At 40.4% G+C, this 24,357-nt stretch overlaps 1 protein-coding gene across 1 annotated transcript in view; it reads left to right on the forward strand.

Annotated features, from left to right (window-relative positions):
• LOC138850930 (uncharacterized) overlaps nucleotides 1-24,357 on the forward strand; it is a 35,244-nt gene that overhangs the window by 3,098 nt on the left and 7,789 nt on the right. Inside the window, exons 2-6 of the mRNA XM_070098170.1 lie at nucleotides 4,577-4,709; nucleotides 5,856-6,002; nucleotides 8,477-8,633; nucleotides 11,971-12,136; nucleotides 13,470-13,643. Coding sequence (XP_069954271.1) covers nucleotides 4,577-4,709; nucleotides 5,856-6,002; nucleotides 8,477-8,633; nucleotides 11,971-12,136; nucleotides 13,470-13,643 — 777 coding nt within the window. The remainder of the gene's footprint in view (nucleotides 1-4,576; nucleotides 4,710-5,855; nucleotides 6,003-8,476; nucleotides 8,634-11,970; nucleotides 12,137-13,469; nucleotides 13,644-24,357) is intronic.

The following is a 24,357-nucleotide window of genomic DNA, read 5'->3' on the forward strand; positions in this document are numbered from 1 at the left end:
CATTGCAGTGCCCTCCCTTTTACATGCACCTGATCCTCCAGCTTCTGCACTAATCTCTTGTGGGGAACTGTGTCAAAGGCCTTCCTGCAGTCTAGGAAAACACAATCTACCCACCCCTCTCTCTCGTGTCTTACTTATGTTACCTTGTCATAAAACTCCAGGAGGTTTGTGATACAAGATTTGCCTTCCATGAACCCATGCTGGTTTTCATTTATAATCTTGTTCCTTTCCAGGTGTTCGACCACTCTCCTCCTGATAATCTTCTCCATGACTTTGCACACAATACATGTTAGAGACACAGGTCTGTAGTTTAGTGCCTCGTTTCTGTTTCCTTTCTTAAATATGGGGACTACATTAGCTGTCTTCCATATCTCAGGTAGTTGCCCAGTTTCAAGGGATGTGTTGAAGATTGTGGTTAGAGGCACGCACAGCATCTCTGCTCCTTCTCTAAGGACCCATGGGGAGATGTTGTCCGGTCCCATCACCTTTGAGGTGTCAAGGTCACTTAAGAGCTTCTTCACCTCCTCCTCAGTTGTTCATATATCATCCAACACTTGTTGGTATATTCCCTCTTGATGTTCCCTTCTGTGCTGTCTTCCCACAGCCCATCCTGTCTCTACTGTAAAAACTTCCTTAAATCTCCTGTTCAGCTCCTCACATACCTCCTGATCATTTCTTGTGAGTTCTCCACCTTCTGTCCTTAATCTGATCACCTGGTCTTTGACTGATGTCTTCCTCCTAATGTGGCTATACAACAGTTTCGGGTCAGTCTTGATTCTCGATGCTATGTCATTTTCATACTGTCGCTGGGCCTCCCTCCTTACCTGTGCATACTCATTCCTGGCTCTGCGACTGGTCTCCCTATTTTCGTGTGTTCTCTGCCTTCTGTACTTTTTCCATTCTCTATTGCACTTTGTTTTTGCCTCCTTACACCGTCGGGTAAACCAGGGGCTCGTTCTGGTCTTCCCGTTGTTAGTGTTGCCCTTGGGAATAAACCTTTCCACTGCCTCCTTGCATTTTGTTGTTACATATTCCATCATTTCATTTACTGGCTTTCCTGCCAGTTCTCTGTCCCACTGGACCTCCCGCAGGAGGTTCTTCAACCCTATGTAGTCCCCTCTTTTATAGTCAGGCTTTTCCCATTCAACTCCTGTTATTCTCTCCACTTGCAGCTCTACTATGTATTCAAAGCACAGAACCACGTGGTCGCTAGCTCCTAGGGGACTCTCATACTTGATGTCCTCAATGTCTGAGCTGCCCAGGGTGAACACAAGGTCCAATCTTGCTGGTTCATCCTCCCCTCTCACTCTGGTAGTGTCCTTAACATGTTGGTGCATGATGTTTTCCAGCACCACGTCCAACATCCTGGCTCTCCATGTTTCGGGACCCCCATGTGGCTCCAGGTTTTCCCAGTCAATCTCCCTGTGGTTGAAATCCTCCATAACCAGCAACTTTGCTCTGCTGGAATGAGCTCTTCTTGCCACCTCAGCAAGTGTGTCCACCATTGCTCTGTTGCTCTCTTCATATTCCTCTCTTGGCCTCCTGCAGTTCTGTGGTGGATTATACATCACTGCAATGACCACTTTGTGTTCCCCAGACTGAAGTGTACCTGCTATGTAGTCTCTTTCTCCCGTCTCATCTATTCCTTCCATTTTCTCGAATTTCCATCTGTTTTTTACGAGCAGAGCAACCCCACCTCCCCCCCTGCCCCTTCTATCTTTCCTCATGATCTGGTATCCTGGTGGGAAGATTGCATCTGTTATTGTCTCCGTGAGTTTTGTTTCTGTAACTGCTATGATGTCTGGGGACTTCTCATTGATTCTTTCTTGCCATTCCTCATGTTTATTCGTTAATCCATCTGCATTTGTGTACCAAACCTTCAACTTCTGTTCTAATACTGTAACTGTGGTGCAGGGGGTGGAAACAGAGGGATCGGTGTGTGATGGTTGGTTTGGATTGTTCAGTTGCCTTGGGGGTGTCGTGGCCGGAGTCCTTCTGCAGGTGTTTCTGGGGGGTGTGCTTGTCCTTCCATTTGATCCTGGGTTATTCTGCTCTCCTTTTTCATTTCCTCCCATTTCTCCTTTCGTTTTTGAACTCTCTCTTTCATCGTCTTCCTTTCGTCCTGTGTTCTGTCTCGATCGAAGTACACACTCCGGAACTCCTGCTTGCCTCTCAGCCGTGCTTTCTCCTGCAGGATCATGGTTCGGGTTGATTCTGCCTTGAAAATTACTTTGAGAGGCCGATTCCTTTTCTTTGTGAACCACCCAATTCTCCGAAAATTTGCCACCTGGGTCATGTCCCCCTCGCCTATCACCTTCATGATATCTTCAATCGCTTTTTTCTCCTCCTGCCTTCTTTCATCATAAGTTTCCCCTTTAGCTTCGTCTAGCCCATAGACAAACACGGATCTCTCCCTTTCCACCTCCCACTGTGACTCCCATTGCATCCTCTGATGTATTTTAGTTCCTTCCCGTGGAGTGTTCCTTCCTTCAGTCCCTTCCCTAGTTATGGCCCCTATGCTTCTTGGTTTGTCCTTCCTGCTCACCTGTTCCTGGCCCCCACAGGTATCTGGTAAGGTCCTTGCACATGTCCTAGTTCTTTCAATGTCTTCCATGTGTGTGTGTGTGTGCATGCATGTACTCACCTAGTTGAGGTTGCAGGGGTCGAGTCCAAGCTCCTGGCCCCGCCTCTTCATCACTCTCCCTGAACCGTGAGCTTTATCATACCTCTGCTTAAAGCTATGTATGGATCCTGCTTCCATTACATCGCTTCCCAAACTGTTCCACTTCTTGACTACTCTGTGGCTGAAGAAATACTTCCTAACACCCCTGTGATTCATCTGTGTCTTCAACTTCCAACTGTGTCCCCTTGTTGCTATGTCCCATTTCTGGAACATTCTGTCTTTGTCCATCTTGTCAATTCCTCTCAGTATTTTGTATGTGGTTATCATGTCCCCCCTATCTCTCTTGTCTTCCAGTGTCATCAGGTTGGTTTCCCTTAACCTTTCCTCGTAGGACATACCTCTTAGCTCTGGGACTAGTCTTGTTGCAAACCTTTGCACTTTCTCTAGTTTCTTTACATGCTTAGCTAGGTGTGGGTTCCAAACTGGTGCCGCATACTCCAATATGGGCCTAACGTACACGGTGTACAGGGTCCTGAACGATTCCTTATTAAGATGTCGGAATGCTGTTCTGAGGTTTGCTAGGCGCCCATGTGCTGCAGCAGTTATTTGGTTGATGTGCGCTTCAGGAGATGTATCTGGTGTTATACTTGCCCCAAGATCTTTTTCCTTGAGTGAGGTTTGTAGTCTATGGCCCCCTAGACTGTATTCCATCTGCGGTCTTCTTTGCCCTTCCCCAATCTTTATGACTTTACTCTTGGTGGGGTTGAACTCCAAGAGCCAATTACTGGACCAGGTCTGCAGCCTTTGTAGTTCTGCCTGGTCTTTGATTGAATGAATTCTTCTCATCAGCTTCACGTCATCTGCAAGCAGGGACACTTCGGAGTCTATTCCTTCCGTCATGTCGTTCACAAATACCAGAAACAGCACTGGTCCTAGGACTGATCCCTGTGTGTGTGTGTGCATGCATGTGTGTGTGCACGTGCGTGCATGTGTGTGTGTGTGTGTGTGTGTGTGTGTGTGTGTGTGTGTGTGTGTGTGTGTGTGTGTGTGTGTGTGTGTGTGTGTGTGTGTGTGTGTGTGTGTGTTGTGTGCGCATGCATGTGTGTGTGTGTTTACTCACCTAGTTGAGATTGCAGGGGTCGAGTCCAAGCTCCTGGCCCCGCCTCTTCACTGATCGCTACTAGGTCACTCCCTGAACTGTGAGCTTTATCATACCTCTGCTTAAAGCTATGTATGGATCCTGCCTCCACTACATCGCTTCCCAAACTATTCCACTTACTGACTACTCTGTGGCTGAAGAAATACTTCCTAACATCCCTGTGATTCATCTGTGTCTTCAACTTCCAACTGTGTCCCCTTGTTACTGTGTCCACTCTCTGGAACATCCTGTCTTTGTCCACCTTGTCAATTCCTCTCAGTATTTTGTATGTCGTTATCATGTCCTCCCTATCTCTCCTGTCCTCCAGTGTTGTCAGGTTGATTTCCCTTAACCTCTCCTCGTAGGACATACCTTTTAGCTCTGGGACTAGTCTTGTTGCAAACCTTTGCACTTTCTCTAGTTTCTTTACGTGCTTGGCTAGGTGTGGGTTCCAAACTGGTGCCGCATACTCCAATATGGGCCTAACGTACACGGTGTACAGGGTCCTGAACGATTCCTTATTAAGATGTCGGAATGCTGTGTGTGTGTGTGTGTGTGTGTGTGTGTGTGTGTGTGTGTGTGTGTGTGTGTGTGTGTGTGTGTGTGTGTGTGTGTACGTGTGTACGTGTGTACATGTACTTGCATGATATTTATTTATTTGCTTAATTTTTTATAGTAATTTATTACACAATCAAATTTGAATTCTGCTTAGAGAAGAATAGCTTGAGTCAGTACTCATTTGAATTGCAGATGACATAGTGTACTAATTATTTCACCAGGCAACCATTAATTTCAAATGTTAATTTTATTTCCAGGAAGCTGGTATATTGCCTCTGGCTATTTGCAAGATTTGACACATCTTCTGCAGTGTTTCGAAGAAATTCAGAGCTGGAGATATAAGGACTTTGCCATGTGCTGGCAGAAAAAGAAGTTTTCCCTCATCTACAGGTTATAACTGCATCTTACACTACATAATACTGTTGGAACTCATGCTAACCTATGGCTGTAGAAAAATAGTAGACATTATCTTTATGGGGAAGTGGAACAGAATTCTTCCTCCGTAAGCCATGCGTGTTGTAAGAGGCGACTAAAAGGCTGGGAGCAAGAGGCTAGTAACCCCTTCTGAATAAATTACTAAATTTAAAAAGAGAAACTTTTTTCTTCTTTTTGGGTCACTCTTCCTTGGGATACGGCCAGTTTGTTGAAAGAAGATCTTCAACGTTTGACGATTCTAAGGGTAATTACCCCCTACCACCTCGGTCCCAAACAATACCTCATTTGCTGGCCTGAAATATAACACTGTACAGTGTGATATTGTGCTGTACAGTGTTTTGCTCTATATTAGTTACTTTCTTGATTTGATACAGCACTTCATATTGTTTCAGTTCATTTTTTTGGTGATTTCTATCTCTTAAGCAGGTTAACACATTGTTCTAAAGCCATATGGGAACTGGGTGTGGTATAGATTAAATATTCAATATTTGCTGTCCTAATTAAAGAGACATGACTTTATATTAGATTCACATCTGTTAAAAAAAAAAAAAAAGCCTGTGTCCTTCATATGCCAACAAGGAGGGTGTTCATTTATGATGTTGGCATCATGGCAAGTGGAAGTTACTTGTGTCACTTGTTTTCTGTGCTGGGCTACCCTTGTGGTTCAGCCTGATTGTTTCCCATGTGCTGTATGACCCCTACAGGTTTAGCACTTCCCCTAATTTTAATATTAATAATAGAATACCCTTGTGGGCAGTGTAAAGATATGAATTGCATACATATAGCCCTTCAAGGGTTCTTGATCAAAGAAACTAGAGCTACCTTCTCTTTCCTCTGATCATACCTATTGGCTTCTACTCTTTGGGTGCTATATAACCCCTACAGGTGTAGTGCTATCATTGAATAATAATAATAATAATGCACAAACACAGAAAGAGGCTCAACTTAGGAAACAAGGTGTTATGAGGTTGATTGAACTGCATGAAGTAACATCTTTTTTCAATAATTACTTTTTCTTTTAATTCTTAAGTTGGGTTGTAAAAGTGTGACAGAACACAAATGAATAATAATACAGTACTGATTTTCTCTCTTGGTTTACAGGGGTCGTCAGAACTTCAAGGAGCTGCTAGAGTTCTCAGAAGAGGTGGCATTACTTACTAAGAGATTCTTGCTTCCTCCACACAGTTTGAAGTTGAGGATTGGAGCACTCTACACCATTTATGGTCTCTACTATAAACACCCTTTCAGGTGAGATATTTTATTTGGATTTGCAGTTTTTATTTTTGTGGCATTGCAACGAGGTTACAACTCGGTGTGCAGGTGTCAGGGTAGATATGTAATTGTAGACCAGACCTTTGAGGCTTTATTCTGAAGTTGCAGCATTCATTGAAAGCCTGCTAAGTGGCTCATTCTTGCTGATTTTTTCCGGCTGTATGGTATTTTGTAAACCAGAATTTAGCTTTAAAATGAGAAATTAAAATGTAAGATTAAGACAAATCCTGGTAATTTCACGAGTAAAAAAAGCAAGCTCTAATTAGTTTGCTTATAAAGAAAAAGTATAAATTATGTAATATAATTGCACGAGTGGAAAGTGGATGACAAAAGAGTACTACAGGTTAAGAACCAATTCAGAGAAAGGACTCACAAGAAATAGGTATCAAAAAGGCACAACACCAAGCCCTGTTAGCAATTGAGAGCTGTAATTACCTATTTAACCCCTTCTCCTGTATAAATTACTAAATGTGAAAAGAAGAAACACTCATTTCTTCTTTTATGGGTCATCCTGCCTTGGTGGGAAATGGCTGGTGTTAAAAAAAATTTCCTATTTACAGTTACAGGAGCAGGGCTGTGCTCTTACAGGAGGGCCCCACTTATACAGCAGGTTAAGTTCCAGACTGCTGCTGTAAAGTGAAACATAGCCTTTTTTTCACTTTCAAGTGCATACAAAAGCCTGATAATATGTTTACACTATAATATATTTAGTGAGCATAAGAGCTAGGCCAAAAAAATGCATATACAGTACACATTACTTAAGATATTTTTGCCCTTAGCTTATAGCAAGTGGTGAATATATTTATTGTAGGTAGCCTGAATAAATGAAGAATGGGTATAACTGAAAACTGCTTTATTAATGAATCACTCTAAAGCGAGGCTCTCCTGTAGTGTCGTCTACAACAATTAATTCATCATGCAATATTCTTTTAAATTTCCAGTGGTAGTAGCATTTGCTACCTCCTCTTCTGAACCATTCCATTGTTCCACTGTTCTGTGAAAGCAGATTTTATGCTGCCTTGCAATGAATTAAAAGGTTTTATTTTTTTTATTAACACATCAGCCATTTCCTACCAAGGCAGGGTGACCTGAAAAAGAAAAACTTTCATTGCCATTCACTCCATCACTATCTTGCCAGAGGCATGCCTACACTACAGTTATAAAACTGCAACATTAACACCCTTCAGAGTGCAGATACTGTACTTCCCATCTCCAGGACTCAAGTTCGGCCTGCTGGTTTCTCTGAATCCCTTCATAAATGTTACCTTACTTACACTCCAACAGCACGTCAAGTCCTAAAAACCATTTGTCTTCATTTGCTTCTGTCTAACATGTTCACACATGTTTGCTGGAAGTCCAAGCCCCTCACACACAAAACCTCCTTTACCACCTCCCTCCAGCCTCTCCTAGGCCGACCCCAACCTAGCCTTCCTTCCACTACAGACTTGTATACGCTCAAAGTCATTCTATTTTGTTCCAACCTCTCTACATGTCCAAACCATCTCAATAACTCCTCCTCATTTCTCTGGATAATAGTTTTGGTAATTCCACACCTCCTCCTAATCTCCAGACTACGGATTCTCTGCATTATATTCACACCACACATTGCCCTCAGACATGACATCTCCTCTGCCTCCAGCCTTCTTCTTGTTGCAACATTCACAACCCATGCCTCACACCTGTACAAGAGAGTTGGTATAACTATACTCTCATACATTCCCCTCTTTGCTTTCATGGATAGAGTTCTTTGTCTTCACAGACTCCTCAGTGCACCACTCACCTTATTTCCCTCGTCAATTCTATGATTCACCTCATCCTTCATAGACCCATCTGCTGACACGTCCACTCCCAAATATCTGAACACATTCACCTCCTCCATACTCTCCCCCTCCAATCTGGCATCCATTTTTGTTATTCTCATCACCTTATTATTATTTTTATTATTATCACACTGGCCGATTCCCACCAAGGCAGGGTGGCCCGAAAAAGAAAAACTTTCACCATCATTCACTCCATCACTGTCTTGCCAGAAGGGTGCTTTACACTACAGTTTTTAAACTGCAACATTAACACCCCTCCTTCATCACCTTAATCTTTCCTATATTCACTTTTAACTTCCTTCTTTTGCATACCCTACCAAACTCATCAACCAACCTCTGCAACTTCTCTTCAGAATCTTCAAAAGCACAGTGTCATCAGCAAAGAGCAACTGTGACAACTCCCACCTTGTGTTAGATTCTTTATCTTTTAACCCCACACCTCTTGCCAACACCTGAGCATTCACTTCTCTTACTACTCCATCTATAAATATATTGAATAACCATGGTGACATCACACATCCCTGTCTAAGGCCTACTTTTACTGGGAAATAAAATTAGCTACAGTATTTTTATCCTTAAGATGGTAACCATTTTAAGGATGCCCACTACAGAATGTATTTGATCTCTTAGGCACTTCTTCAAGATCCGTCTTATCAGAAGTGAATATCAAGAACTTGTGGACTTGGTGGAGAAATTTCGGACCAGTGTAGACAATCCTGACCCAGCATACATTTTTCGCAAGATGGAAATTGAAGGGGCCTACCATCATGTTGCCACTTCTAGTGAGGTTGGTGAATGTCATTTTCTAAGTTTGTGTACACCAACATTTATTCTGATAAATTATCTTGGATTTTTACTCCTGTTCCTTTAGGTAAATCTGGTTATCACAATTTCCCAGACTTACCCCTAGCTATAATAATAATAATAATAATATTATTCCATAGGAAAGTGGAGAAGAATTCTTCCTCTGTAAGCCATGAGTATTGTAAGAGGTGACAAAAATGCCAGGAGCAAAGGGGCTAGTAACACCGTCTCCTGTATAAATTACTAAATGTAAAAAGAAGAAAACTTTTGTTTTCTCTTTCGGGTCATCCTGCCTTGGTAGGAAACAGCTGGTGTGTTAAAAAAATAATAATAAAAATAAAAGTAAAATTGATAATTTATCTGTACAAGTACTTATCCCTTTCACTGTGTGTGATGTAAATTTACTCATGGATCAAACTGATACATTTTTTTTTTCAACAAACCGTCCGTATCCCACCAAGGCAGGGTGGCCCAAAAAGAAAAATGAAAGTTTCTCTTTTTAAATTCAGTAATTTATACAAGAGAAGGGGTTACTAGCCCCTTGCCCCCGGCATTTTAGTCGCCTCTTACAACACGCATGGCTTACGGAGGAAGAATTCTGTTCTACTTCCCCATGGAGATAAGAGGAAATAAACAAGAACAAGAACTAGCAAGAAAATAGAAGAAAACCCAGAGGGGTGTGTATATATATATATATATATATATATATATGCTTGCACATGTATGTGTAGTGTGACCTAAGTGTAAGAAGAAGTAGCAAAACGTACCTGAAATCTTGCATGTTTATGAGACAGAAAAAAGACACCAGCAATACTTTTCTTCTTTCAGCGTACCAGCCGTATCCCACTGAGGTGGGGTGGCCCAGAAAGAAAAACAAAAGTTTCTCTTTTTAAATTTAGGAATTTATACAGGAGAAGGGGTTACTAGCCCCTTGCTCCCGGCATTTTAGTCGCCTCTTACAACACGCATGGCTTACGGAGGAAGAATTCTGCTCCACTTCCCCATGGAGATACGAGGAAATGAAAAAGAACAAGAACTAGAAAGAAAATAGCAGAAAACCCAGAGGGGTGTGTGTAGCATATATATGCTTGTACATGTATGTGTAGTGTGACCTAAGTGTAAGTAGAAGTAGCGAGACGTACCTGAAATCTTGCATGTTTATGAGACAGAAAAAAGGACACCAGCAATCCTACCATCATGTAAAACAATTCTAGGCTTTCATATCACACTCACTTGGCAGGACGGTAGTACCCGCCTGGGTGGTTGCTGTCTACCAACCTATTACCTACATCTGATACATATACATGTATATGTGTAATTTTTTGCACATTCAAATGTGCCATGCACTGCTATTTTAGGCCTTGGCTCAGCTATTTGGATTGCCTGTCACCACCTGACGCTGAGGAAAACAGTGTAGGCCCGTGCTGGTCCATGCAGTACATCATGGGTAACTGTAATTTTTTCCTTCCAAATTAATAGACTCTGGGTAATTAACAATGCATGTCCTCCCATAGTTTATGACTTAAGTCATGTAAAACAGTAACATATAATATTACTTGGAATTATTCCCAAAACATTTGACTATCAAGGATTATAAGGTTGATTTCTCTGTCTTTAAGATCCAGTCATGGCAAGGGCCAGTTATAATATGCAAATGATTAGTACAGAGCTATAGCTAGAAAAATACAAGATGATAGTTGTGATCTTGTGAATTTAACACCTCTCTCAGAGAACTGCTTCCACAGTTGACTCAGATTATTGGCAGTTTAGTGCTAGCTGAAGGAAAGTGAATGTACATTTTAATGGGAGGGTGTGTAATGGTAGAAAGTTGAAAGTGAACATAAATAAGAGTAAGGTGATGAGAGTATCAAATGATTTAGATAAAGAAAAATTGGATATCACATTGGAGAGAGGGAGTATGGAAGAAGTGAATGTTTTGAGATATTTTGGAGTTGACGTGTCAGGGGATGGGTTTATGGAGGATGAGGTTAACCATAAAATTGATGAAGGAAAAAAAAGTGAGTGGTGCATTGAGGTATATGTGGAGACAAAAAACATTATCTACTTAGGCAAAGAAGGGAATGTATGAAAATATAGCGGTACCAACTCTCTTAAATGGGTGTGAAGCTTGGGTTGTAAATGCTGCAGTGAGGAGGCAGTTGGAGGCAGTGGAGATGTCCTGTCTAAGGGCAGTGTGTGGTGTAAATATTATGCAGAAAATTCGGAGTGTGGAAATTAGGAGAAGGTGTGGAGTTAGTAAAAGTATTAGTCAGAGGGCTGAAGAGGGTTTGTTGAGGTGGTTTGGTCATTTAGAGTGAATGGATCAAAGTTGAATGACATGGAGAGCATGTAAATCTGTAGGAGAAGGAAGGCAGGGTAGTGGTTGTCCTCAAAAAGGTTGGAGGGAGGGGATAAAGGAGGTTTTGTGCTCAAGGGGCTTGGACTTCCAGCAAGCGTGCTTGAGCGTGTTAGATAGGAGTGAATGGAGACGAATGGTTTTTGGAACCTGACGAGCTCTTGGAGTGCGAGCAGGGTAATATTTAGTGAAGGGATTCAGGGAAACTGGTTATTTTTATATAGCCAGACTTGAGTACTGGAAATGGGAAGTACAATGCATGCACTTTAAAGAAGGGGTTTGGGATATTGGCAGTTTGGAGGGATATGTTATATGTCTTTATATATGCTTCTAAACTGTTGTATCTGGGTGCCTCTGAAAAAACAGTGATCATGTATGAGTGAGGTGAAAGTATTGAATGATGATGAAAGTATTTTCTTTTTGGGGATTTTCTTTCTTTTGGGTCACCCTGCCTCGGTGGGAGACAGCCGACTTGTTAAAAAACAAAAAAACTAAACCTAGACATTTTCTGTCTCTTTGTTATTGTTTTTGTTATTGTTACATGTTTTTTACTGCCCATTCATGATTGCTATGTTTTTTCTATCCCATTGCAATAGCCACTGAGCTGCAAACAGTCGTAGGAATTTTTTGGTACAATAAGTGTCATCAGTGTCAAAAGTCATTAAATGATTTCCCACATTTGTTCCCATGATCCATTTACACTAGAACATAGAGTATTTAACAAAAAATAAATATATAAGACCACTGGGGGAAGAGGTATTAATAGAATCAAAGTGCCTCAAGAAGAAATATGTAGTGCATGAGCCCTGGACATCTGAGTTGAAAAAACACCTCAGGCTCTTGCCTACATTATTTCACTTGTGCTTTCATCTGCTCCATTGTTTGTATCAAAAATTGCTGTAGCCTTCTTATCTTTTCTCATTTTTCTGTAAAGTAATTTTTGACTCAAATTTTTGTTTTTTAGATGGGTTTGGACTTCTATTCTTCGGAACGTGATGTGGTTGATGTAAAATACGAGTCTCAACGTCTTGCAAATGCATCACCTGTTGTCACTGCCCTTCCTCCCGAGAAGCGAGACGTTGACAGTCACCTATTACAGCAGTATTATAAGGTCAAAGCTGTTGCTATGGGTAGGTACTGTGATCGTCATATTTTCCAAATTCTCTTACTGTAACAGTGTAGGAAATTTTAAGGTTAAACTATGAAAGATGCTGAGAAGACTATGACCAGCAGTGTCAACCCACTTATCGGTTTATTTCCGTATTTATGTGTCATCCTAATTTTTTGGTTGTCTGATAGCATGAAACAGACTGAGTCACACAAGGTTGTCATTAGTGTAAAGTAATTTAAGAAAGGTTTTGTGAAATAAAAATTATGCATGTACAGTAGTGCTATAATTTTTCAGAAGTTTTAAATACAATAGGACTGATTTTTGACAGGAATCTTAAAACTTCAGGAAACTGAAATTCTTCTTAGTTGTTCTCTTGGGGTAAATCAAACCAAAATCTCAAAAGACTCCATAAACTTTCTAAATTGGACAAATTTTCTTTTGTTTTTATTACCATGATCAGAGTTGCTTATTTTGAATGCACTTCTGTTTGGTGATGTTCTGGCCTCTAGATCAGAAAGTACAATATCTGATAAGAAAAAGAAGTGATTTGGCTTAAATATTAGGCAAATAATAGACTTATTGCAATGCATGTAGAAAAGAAAAGTTTTAAGTGCATTATAAACAATATTTGGTGCATTGAGGTATGCATGATAAAGTGGGTCCAATGTTTTTTCAAGTTATATATAAATAATACTGTACCAGAGAAAAGTTGTGCTGAGCCAAACTTTTTTGGCTTCTTGATTCTAAGATTTAGGTTAAGTTGTTGTATGAGTGGCTGAAGGTGTACATTAAAGTGATAATATAATGTGTGAGAAAGCAGGGTTTTTTCCACAAAATAAAAATTAAAATTCCTTGTAACTTCCCACTTGGTTACATATCTAATTTTATAATCAAGTATTGAATGAGACAGGTTTGTTCTGATAGACAAGTACCAGGACATTTTATATGATTTACTGATTTCTGGGTGTATCTTAGCCCTAGGGACACGTTTGTTTCGAATTTGTTGTACCTCATTACAACTTGGTAAGTGCTGATGCAAAATATAGTGCCTAATATTTTTGGTTACTTAGCTTTTGTCGTCTTGGCTCCCTGAGTAATTGCAGAAAATTTTAGCAATTTAACATGGATACCTTATTTATTAATAGAGAACTACTTATGAGATACATGTAAATCCCTGAGTTATGTTTTAAAGTAACTTTTGGCGAGGTCCTTAAGGGCAGTGATGTATCGTCTAGGAAGATTAGAAGAAGAAGGTTTATGTGAACCTCCTTCTTCTAATCTTCCTAGACAATACATCAAAGTAACTTTTGATGTTTCTTGACAAAGTCTGATCTTCCTTTATCAATTCTCAGGTGATGGCAAAGAGCCAGAGAAAGCTATCCACCTTGTTCAGATGTCACTTCCAGAAGATGTTGATAAGGCTCTAAAGCAGCTGAAGGAAGATACACTCGTTGAGCTGGGTCTAAAGGAAACATACAGTAAGACATCCACCACAGATGCTGATGGGAATCATCTGTCAGAGATAGGTAAGATCATTATCATTAAGTTCATTCTGCTCTTTCAAATTCTCAAGGGGATCTCTTTGATACTGGTGAAGCAGTGGCGAATTTACTGATAAGCAGACTAAACAGCTGCTCAGGGGCCTCAAATTAACTATTTGTTACTTGACTCCCAGTGAGTTGCAGTGGCAGTCATTTGGTTTTATTGTTACCATGGTAAAATGCTTTATTTTCAGTATTAACATTGAATAATGATTTCATAGTTCTGATGGTAGTTGTTACATCCACTGCAACTACACACCATAGGGCCTCCTAAATGTTCTGCTTAGGACTCCCCGGCCCTCTAAATCTGCTACTGTGGGGAAGTGCTCTTGCTTTGAGGCAATTGGAGCTCCCCTCTCCTTCCTTGGATCAAACCTGATTATCTCTCAAACCAGCATTACAGGTAGGGTTTGAACCTATGTTGAGTGAGTGGTAAAACTCCAGGCCAGTGCATAAGCCACTCTCTCTCATTCCACAGGTGCTATATGACCATTACTGGTCTAGCACTTTCAATGAATTCAGTAATATTAATTAGAGAGTGGTGAAGCAATGTAAAAAGAGAGCAAATGAGAGAGTGGGTGAGATGTTATCAACAAATTTCGTTGAAAATAAGAAAAAGTTTTGGAGTGAGATTAACAAGTTAAGAAAGCCTAGAGAACAAATGGATTTGTCAGTTAAAAATAGGAGAGGAGAGTTATTAAATGGAGAGTTAGAGGTATTGGGAAGATGGAAGGAATATTTTGAGGAATTGTTAAATGTTGATGAAGATAGGGAAGCTGTGATTTCGTGTATAGGGCAAGGAGGAATAACATCTTGTAGGAGTGAGGAAGAGCCAGTTGTGAGTGTGGGGGAAGTTCGTGAGGCAGTAGGTAAAATGAAAGGGGGTAAGGCAGCCGGGATTGATGGGATAAAGATAGAAATGTTAAAAGCAGGTGGGGATATAGTTTTAGAGTGGTTGGTGCAATTATTTAATAAATGTATGGAAGAGGGTAAGGTACCTAGGGATTGGCAGAGAGCATGCATAGTTCCTTTGTATAAAGGCAAAGGGGATAAAAGAGAGTGCAAAAATTATAGGGGGATAAGTCTGTTGAGTGTACCTGGTAAAGTGTATGGTAGAGTTATAATTGAAAGAATTAAGAGTAAGACGGAGAATAGGATAGCAGATGAACAAGGAGGCTTTAGGAAAGGTAGGGGGTGTGTGGACCAGGTGTTTACAGTGAAACATATAAGTGAACAGTATTTAGATAAGGCTAAAGAGGTCTTTGTGGCATTTATGGATTTGGAAAAGGCGTATGACAGGGTGGATAGGGGGGCAATGTGGCAGATGTTGCAAGTGTATGGTGTAGGAGGTAGGTTACTGAAAGCAGTGAAGAGTTTTTACGAGGATAGTGAGGCTCAAGTTAGAGTATGTAGGAAAGAAGGAAATTTTTTCCCAGTAAAAGTAGGCCTTAGACAAGGATGTGTGATGTCACCGTGGTTGTTTAATATATTTATAGATGGGGTTGTAAGAGAAGTAAATGCGAGGGTCTTGGCAAGAGGCGTGGAGTTAAAAGATAAAGAATCACACACAAAGTGGGAGTTGTCACAGCTGCTCCTTGCTGATGACACTGTGCTCTTGGGAGATTCTGAAGAGAAGTTGCAGAGATTGGTGGATGAATTTGGTAGGGTGTGCAAAAGAAGAAAATTAAAGGTGAATACAGGAAAGAGTAAGGTTATGAGGATAACAAAAAGATTAGGTGATGAAAGATTGAATATCAGATTGGAGGGAGAGAGTATGGAGGAGGTGAACGTATTCAGATATTTGGGAGTGGACGTGTCAGCGGATGGGTCTATGAAAGATGAGGTGAATCATAGAATTGATGAGGGAAAAAGAGTGAGTGGTGCACTTAGGAGTCTGTGGAGACAAAGAACTTTGTCCTTGGAGGCAAAGAGGGGAATGTATGAGAGTATAGTTTTACCAACGCTCTTATATGGGTGTGAAGCGTGGGTGATGAATGTTGCAGCGAGGAGAAGGCTGGAGGCAGTGGAGATGTCATGTCTGAGGGCAATGTGTGGTGTGAATATAATGCAGAGAATTCGTAGTTTGGAAGTTAGGAGGAGGTGCGGGATTACCAAAACTGTTGTCCAGAGGGCTGAGGAAGGGTTGTTGAGGTGGTTCGGACATGTAGAGAGAATGGAGCGAAACAGAATGACTTCAAGAGTGTATCAGTCTGTAGTGGAAGGAAGGCGGGGTAGGGGTCGGCCTAGGAAGGGTTGGAGGGAGGGGGTAAAGGAGGTTTTGTGTGCGAGGGGCTTGGACTTCCAGCAGGCATGCGTGAGCGTGTTTGATAGGAGTGAATGGAGACAAATGGTTTTTAATACTTGACGTGCTGTTGGAGTGTGAGCAAAGTAACATTTATGAAGGGATTCAGGGAAACCGGCAGGCCGGACTTGAGTCCTGGAGATGGGAAGTACAGTGCCTGCACTCTGAAGGAGGGGTGTTAATGTTGCAGTTTAAAAACTGTAGTGTAAAGCACCCTTCTGGCAAGACAGTGATGGAGTGAATGATGGTGAAAGTTTTTCTTTTTCGGGCCACCCTGCCTTGGTGGGAATCGGCCGGTGTGATAATAAAAAATAAAAATAATAATTAGCTTTTATAAACAAAAGTTATTTTGCTTTATAGTCTTCTTCCTTAGTAAATACATTGTCTACCCCTGTCAGGGCTCCACTACCTATACAGTTAAGTCTGAGTTTAGGACCATTTTGGACTAATAAGTATTAAAAAGTATTGTAGTTATAGGTAGTAGGTTGGTAGACAGCAACCGCCCAGGGAGGTACTACCGTCCTGCCAAGTGAGTGTAAAACGAAAGCCTGTAATTGTTTTACATGATGGTAGGATTGCTGGTGTCCTTTTTTCTGTCTCATGAACATGCAAGATTTCAGGTACGTCTTGCTACTTCTACTTACACTTAGGTCACACTACACATACATGTACAAGCATATATATACACACCCCTCTGGGTTTTCTTCTATTTTCTTTCTAGTTCTTATTCTTGTTTATTTCCTCTTATCTCCATGGGGAAGTGGAACAGAATTCTTCCTCCGTAAGCCATGCGTGTTGTAAGAGGCGACTAAAATGCCGGGAGCAAGGGGCTAGTAACCTCTTCTCCTGTATATATTACTAAATGTAAAAGGAGAAACTTTCGTTTTTCCTTTTGGGCCACCCTGCCTCGGTGGGATACAGCCGGTGTGTTGAAAGAAAGAAGAAAGATATATATATCTATATCTATATCTATCTATATATATATATATATATATATTCTTTCTTTCAACACACCGGCCGTATCCCACCGAGGCAGGGTGACCCAAAAAAGAAAGAAAATCCCCAAAAAGAAAATACTTTCATCATCATTCAACACTTTCACCACACTCACACATTATCACTGCTTTTGCAGAGGTGCTCAGAATACAACAGTTTAGAAGCATATACGTATAAAGATACACAACATATCCCTCCAAACTGCCAATATCCCAAACCCCTCCTTTAAAGTGCAGGCATTGTACTTCCCATTTCCAGGACTCAAGTCCGACTATATGAAAATAACCAGTTTCCCTGAATCCCTTCACTAAATATTACCCTGCTCACACTCCAACAGATCGTCAGGTCCCAAGTATCATTTGTCTCCATTCACTCCTATCTAACACGCTCATGCATGCTTGCTGGAAGTCCAAGCCCCTCGCCCACAAAACCTCCTTTACCCCCTCTTTCCAACCCTTTCGAGGACGACCCCTACCCCTCCTTCCTTCCCCTATAGATTTATATGCTTTCCATGTCATTCTACTTTGATCCATTCTCTCTAAATGACCAAACCACCTCAACAACCCCTCTTCTGCCCTCTGACTAATGCTTTTATTAACTCCACACCTTCTCCTAATTTCCACACTCCGAATTTTCTGCATAATATTTACACCACACATTGCCCTTAGACAGGACATCTCCACTGCCTCCAACCGTCTCCTTGCTGCTGCATTTACCACCCAAGCTTCACATCCATATAAGAGTGTTGGTATTACTATACTTTCATACATTCTCTTCTTTGCCTCCATAGATAACGTTTTTTGACTCCACATATACCTCAACGCACCACTCACCTTTTTTCCCTCATCAATTCTATGATTAACCTCATCCTTCATAAATCCATCCACCGACACGTCAACTCCCAAGTATCTGAAAACATTCACTTCTTCCATACTCCTCCTCCCCAATTTGATATCCAATTTTTCTTTATCTAAATCATTTGATACTCTCATCACCTTACTCTTTTCTATGTTCACTTTCAACTTTCTACCTTTACACACATTCTCAAACTCATCCACTAACCTTTGCAATTTTTCTTTAGAATCTCCCATAAGCACAGTATCATCAGCAAAAAGTAACTGTGTCAATTCCCATTTTGAATTTGACTCCCCATAATTTAATCCCACCCCTCTCCTGAACACCCTAGCATTTACTTCTTTTACAACCCCATCTATAAATATATTAAACAACCATGGTGACATTACACATCCCTGTCTAAGACCTTCTTTTACCGGGAAGTATTCTCCCTCTCTTCTACACACCCTAACCTGAGCCTCACTATCCTCATAAAAGCTCTTTACAGCATTTAGTAACTTACCACCTATTCCATATACTTGCCACATTGCTCCTCTATCCACTCTATCATATGCCTTTTCTAAATCCATAAATGCAATAAAAACTTCCCTACCTTTATCTAAATACTGTTCACATATATGCTTCAATGTAAACACTTGATCTACACATCCCCTACCCACTCTGAAGCCTCCCTGCTCATCCGCAATCCTACATTCTGTCTTACCTCTAATTCTTTCAATTATAACCCTACCGTGTACTTTTCCTGGTATATTCAGTAAACTTATTCCTCTATAATTTTTACAATCTCTTTTGTCCCCTTTCTCTTTATATAAAGGGACTATACATGCTCTCCGCCAATCCCTAGGTACCTTCCCCTCTTTCATACATTTATTAAACAAAAGTACCAACCACTCCAACACTATATCCCCCCCTGCTTTTAACATTTCTGTCATGATCCCATCAGTTCCAGCTGCTTTACCCCCTTTCATTCTACGTAATGCCTCACGTACCTCCACCACACTTACATTCTGCTCTTCTTCACTCCTAAAAGATGGTATACCTCCCTGGCCAGTGCATGAAATTACTGCCTCCCTTTCTTCCTCAACATTTAAAAGTTCCTCAAAATATTCTTGCCATCTATCTAATACCTCCCTCTCCCCATCTACTAACTCCCCTACTCTGTTTTTAACTGACAAATCCATACTTTCCCTAGGCTTTCTTAACTTGTTTAACTCACCCCAAAATTTTTTCTTATTTTCATTAAAATTTCTTGACAGTGCCTCTCCCACTCTTTCATCTGCTCTCCTTTTGCACTCTCTCACCACTCTCTTCACCTTTCTTTTACTCTCCATATACTCTGCTCTTCTTATAACACTTCTGCTTTGTAAAAACCTCTTGTAAGCTACCTTTTTCTCTTTTATCACACCCTTTACTTCATCATTCCACCAATCACTCCTCTTTCCTTCTGCCCCCACCCTCCTATAACCACAAACTTCTGCCCCACATTCTAATACTGCATTTTTAAAACTATTCCAACCCTCTTCAACCCCCCCACTACTCATCTTTGCACTAGCCCACCTTTCTGCCAATAGTCGCTTATATCTCGCCCGAACTTCCTCCTCCCTTAGTTTATACACTTTCACCTCCCTCTTACTTGTTGTTGCCACCTTCCTCTTTTCCCATCTACCTCTTATTCTAACTGTAGCTACAACTAAATAATGATCCGATATATCAGTTGCCCCTCTATAAACATGTACATCCTGGAGCCTACCCATCAACCTTTTATCCACGAATATATATATATACACACACCCCTCTGGGTTTTCTTCTATTTTCTTTCTAGTTCTTGTTCTTGTTTATTTCCTCTTATCTCTATGGGGAAGTGGAACAGAATTCTTCCCCCATAAGCCATGCATGTTATAAGAGGTGATTAAAATGCTGGGAGCAAGGGGCTAGTAACCCCTTCTCCTGTACAAATTACTAAATTTAAAAAGAAAAGCTTTCGTTTTTCTTTTTGGGCCACCCTGCCTTGGTGGGATACGTCCGGTTTGTTGAAAGAAAAGAAGTATTGTAGTAGGTTGGTAGACAGCAACCACCCAGAGAGGTACTACCGTCCTGCCAAGTGAGTGTAAAATGAAAGCCTGTAATTGTTTTACATGATGGTAGGATTGCTGGTGTCTTTTTTCTGTCATAAACATGCAAGATTTCAGGTACGTCTTGCTACTTCTACTTACACTTAGGTCACTACACATACATGTACAAGCATATATATACACACCCCTCTGGGTTTTCTTCTATTTCTTTCTAGTTCTTGTTTATTTCCTCTTATCTCCATGGGGAAGTGGAACAGAATTCTTCCTCCATAAGCCATTCGTGTTGTAAGAGGCAACTAAAATGCCGGGAGCAAGGGCCTAGTAACCCCTTCTCCTGTATAAATTACTAAATTTAAAAAGAGAAACTTTCGTTTTTCTTTTTGGGCCACCCTGCCTTGGTGGGGTATGGCCGGTTTGTTAAAAAAAAAAAAAAAAAAAATGCAAGATTTTGGGTACATCTTGCTACTTCTACTTACACTTAGGTCACACTACACATACATGTACACATTTATGTATACATACTCATCTGAGTTTTCTTTGATTTTATCCTAATAGTTCTTGTTCTTACTGCTTTTCCTTTTATATCCATGGGGAAGTGGAATGAGAATCTTTCCTCCGTAAGCCATGCGTGTTGTAAAAGTCAACTAAAATACCGGGAACAATGGGCTAGTAACCCCCTTTTCCCATATAGCCTACTAAAAAGAAAAAGAAGAAAACCATCAAAGTGGGATGTTTAAATGTGTATGGATGTTGTGTGAATGATAAGAAAGAGATGATTGTGAATGTTATGAATGAGAAGAAGCTGGATGTCCTGGCTTTAAGTGAAACAAAGCTGAAGGAGGTGGGAGAGTTTTAGTGGGGATAAATAAATGGGATTAGGTCAGGGGTTTCAAATAGAGTTAGAGCTAAAGAAGGAGTAGCAATAATGTTAAAGGATAAGTTATGGCAGGAAAAGAGGGAATATAAATGTATTAATTCAAGGATTATGTGGAGTAAAATAAGGGTTGGATGTGAAAGGTGTGTTATAGTAAGCATTTATGCACCTGGAGAAGAGAGAAGTGTAGACGAGAGAGAGAGATTTTGGGAAATGTTGAGTAAGTACATGGGGAGTTTTGAACCAAGTGTGAGAATACTTGTGGTTGGAGATTTCAATGCTAAAGTGAGTAAAAATGTTGTGGAGGGAGTAGTAGGTAAATTTGGGGTGCCAGGGGTAAATGAAAATGGGGAGCCTTTAACCCTTTGACTGTTTTGGTCGTATATATACATCTTACGAGCCACTGTTTTTGACGTATATACAGTGGACCCTCGGCCAACGATGGCATCGATTAACGATAAATCCGACTAGCGATACATTTTAATGCAAAATTTTTGCCTCGACTAGTGCTAAAAAACTCGACCAACACTATTTGTTCCGTCAGACGCGTCCACTTTTGGCCAGTGTTTACAAGCCAGCCAGCCACCGCGGTCACTTCCAAGCATACAATCGGAACATTTCATGTTATCACAGCCTTTTTAGTGATTGCACCTGCAAAATAAGTCACCATGGACCCCAAGAAATCTTCTAGTGCCAACCCTACAGCAAAAAGGTCGAGAATTACTATGGATATGAAGAAAGAGATCATTGCTAAGTATGAAAGTGGAGTGCGTGTCTCTGAGCTGGCCAGGTTGTACACAAAACCCCAATCAACCATCGCTACTATTGTGGCCAAGAAAACGGAAATCAAGGAAGCTGTTCTTGCCAAAGGTGCAACTATGTTTTCGAAACTGAGATCGCAAGTACTCAAAGATGTTGAGAGACTGTTATTGGTGTGGATAAACGAAAAACAGATAGCAGGAGATAGCATCTCTCAAGCGATCATATGTGAAAAGGCTAGGAAGTTGCATGACGATTTAATAAAAAAAATGCCGGCAACTAGTGGTGATGTGAGTGAATTTAAGGCCAGCAAAGGTTGGTTTGAGAGATTTAAAGGGAAGGGAAGTAACCCTGGAAAAGGACTTGCCACCTCAAGTCCTAATGGAAGGGGATTCCCCTTCTAAACACTTAAGACCATCAACACTCTCCCCTCCTCCCATCCCAACAATCATCACCAGATCTTCAATAAAGGTAAGTGTCATGTAACTGTGCATGTCTTCTTCAGTTTGTGTGTATTAAAATTAATATTTCATGTGGTAAAAACAATTTTTTTTTTCATACTTTGGGGTGTCCTACACGGATTAATTTGATTTCCATTATTTCTTATGGGGAAAATTAACTTGACTAACGATAATTTTGACTAACGATGAGCTCTCAGGAACGGATTAATAGTGTTAGTCGAGGGTCCACTGTATACTCATAAATTCTAGCAGCTTCAAATCAAGCAGGAGAAAGCTGGTAGGCCCACATGTGAGAGAATGGGTCTGTGTGGTCAGTTTGCACCATATAAAAAAAATCCTGCAGCACGCAGTGCATAATGAGAAAAAAAAACTCCGACCGTTTTTTTTTTTTAAATAAAAATGCCGACTTTGTGGTCTATTTGCGCATAGTATTTATGGTTGTATTCTCGTTTTCTTGGTCTCATTTGATAGAATGGAAAACATATTATAGAAATAGAGGTAGTTTTGATTGGTTTTACTATGAAAAGAACCTTGAAATGGAGCTCAAAGTAGGGGAAATGTTTGATTTTTGCTGATGTTCAAAAGTAAACAAATGATGTCATTTTCCAGTAAATGTTCAAGTAGCCATTCTGATATGCAGTCATAAATGGGTTGACAGTATTTATACCATTATTAAAATATTGCAGTAGTCTGCATAACAGTAAATCTTCTATTTTTTGTTTGAATAAAAATTCAAAATAGAAAGCAAGAGTAATATCAGAGGGGCCTGGAGACGTGACTGATGAACAAAGAAAATGTTATTTTAGAGCCAGGAATGTGTGCATTGTTCATTCTGGACCCTATTTTGAAATTGTCATATTTTTTTAATTTTCGTGAAATTGGCCAAATTGCAAATTTCTGACCACGTTATTGGGTAGTTGAAATCAGTAAATGGGCAGTTTCTTGTACTCATTCGATAGAAAAAATGGAGTTCTAAAGAAATGGCTATGAGTTTGGTCGACTGGAACAATGGAATTAGCCGAAAATAGGGCTCAAAGTGAGCGAAATCTCCAATTTGTAAATATCGCCGAGGTCACTAACTTCGCGAGCATAAGTCCATCAGTTTTCCATCAAATTTCGTTCTTTTGGTGTCATTACAATCGGGAAAAGATTCTCTACCATTTCATAAGAAAAAATAACTTTTTTCTTTTTGGAAATTTTGCGACACCAGGAGACACCTCAGGATTTGGGGTTGCGACAGTCAAGGGGTTAATTGAGTTATTTGTAGAAAGAGGTTTGGTAATAAGTAATACATATTTTATGAAAAAGAGGATAAATAAGCATACAAGGTATGATATAACACATATGAAAGTAATTAGATTATATATTGGTAAATAAAAGGTTGATGAGTAGGCTTCAGGATGTGTATGTTTATAGAGGGGCAGCTGATATATCAGATCATTATTTAGTTGTAGCTACAGTTAGAATAAGAGGTAGATACAACAAAAGGAAAATGGCTACAACAAGTAAGAGAGAGGTGAAAGTGTATAAACTAAGGGAGGAGGAAGTTAGGGTGAGATACAAGCAACTATTGGCAAAAAGGTGTGCTAGTGCAAGTATGAGTAGTGGGGGTTGAAGAGGGTTGGAATAGTTTTAAAAATGCAGTATTAGAATGTGGGGCAAAAGTTTGTGGCTATAGGAGGGTGGGTGCAGGAGGAAAGAGGAGTGATTGGTGGAATGATGAGGTAAAGGGTGTGATAAAAGAGAAAAATGTAGCTTATGAGAGGTTCTTACAAAGTAGAAGTGTTATAAGAAGAGCAGAGTATATGGAGAGTAAAAGAAAGGTGAAGAAAGTGGTGAGAGAGTGCACAAGGAGAGTAGCTGACAGAGTGGGAGAGGCACTGTTAAGAAATTTTGATGAAAATAAGAAAAAAATTTGGAGTGAGATAAACAAGTTAAGAAAGCCTAGGGAATGAATGGATTTGTCAGTTCAAAACAGAGTAGGGGAGTTAGTAGATGGAAAGCTGGAGGTATTGGGTAGATGGCGGGAATATTTTGAGGAACTTTTAAATGTCGATGAAGAAAGGGAGGCAGTAATTTCATTCACTGGCCAGGGAGGTATAAGATCTTTTAGGAGTGAAGAAGAGCAGGATGTGAGTGCGGGGGAGGTGTGTGAGGCATTACGTAGAATGAAAGGGGGTAAAGCAGCTGGAATTAATGGGATTCTGACAGAAATGTTAAAAGCAGGCAAGGATATAGTGTTAGAGTGGTTGGTATTTTTGTTTAATAAATGTGTGAAAGAGGGGAAGGTACCTAGGGATTGGCAGAGAGCATGTATAGTTCCTTTATATAAAGGGAAGGGGCACAAAAGAGATTGTAAAAATTATAGGGGAATAAGTTT

The sequence above is a fragment of the Cherax quadricarinatus genome, chromosome 61 (genome assembly GCF_038502225.1).
Source record: "Cherax quadricarinatus isolate ZL_2023a chromosome 61, ASM3850222v1, whole genome shotgun sequence".
Classification (NCBI taxonomy): Eukaryota; Metazoa; Arthropoda; class Malacostraca; order Decapoda; family Parastacidae; genus Cherax; species Cherax quadricarinatus.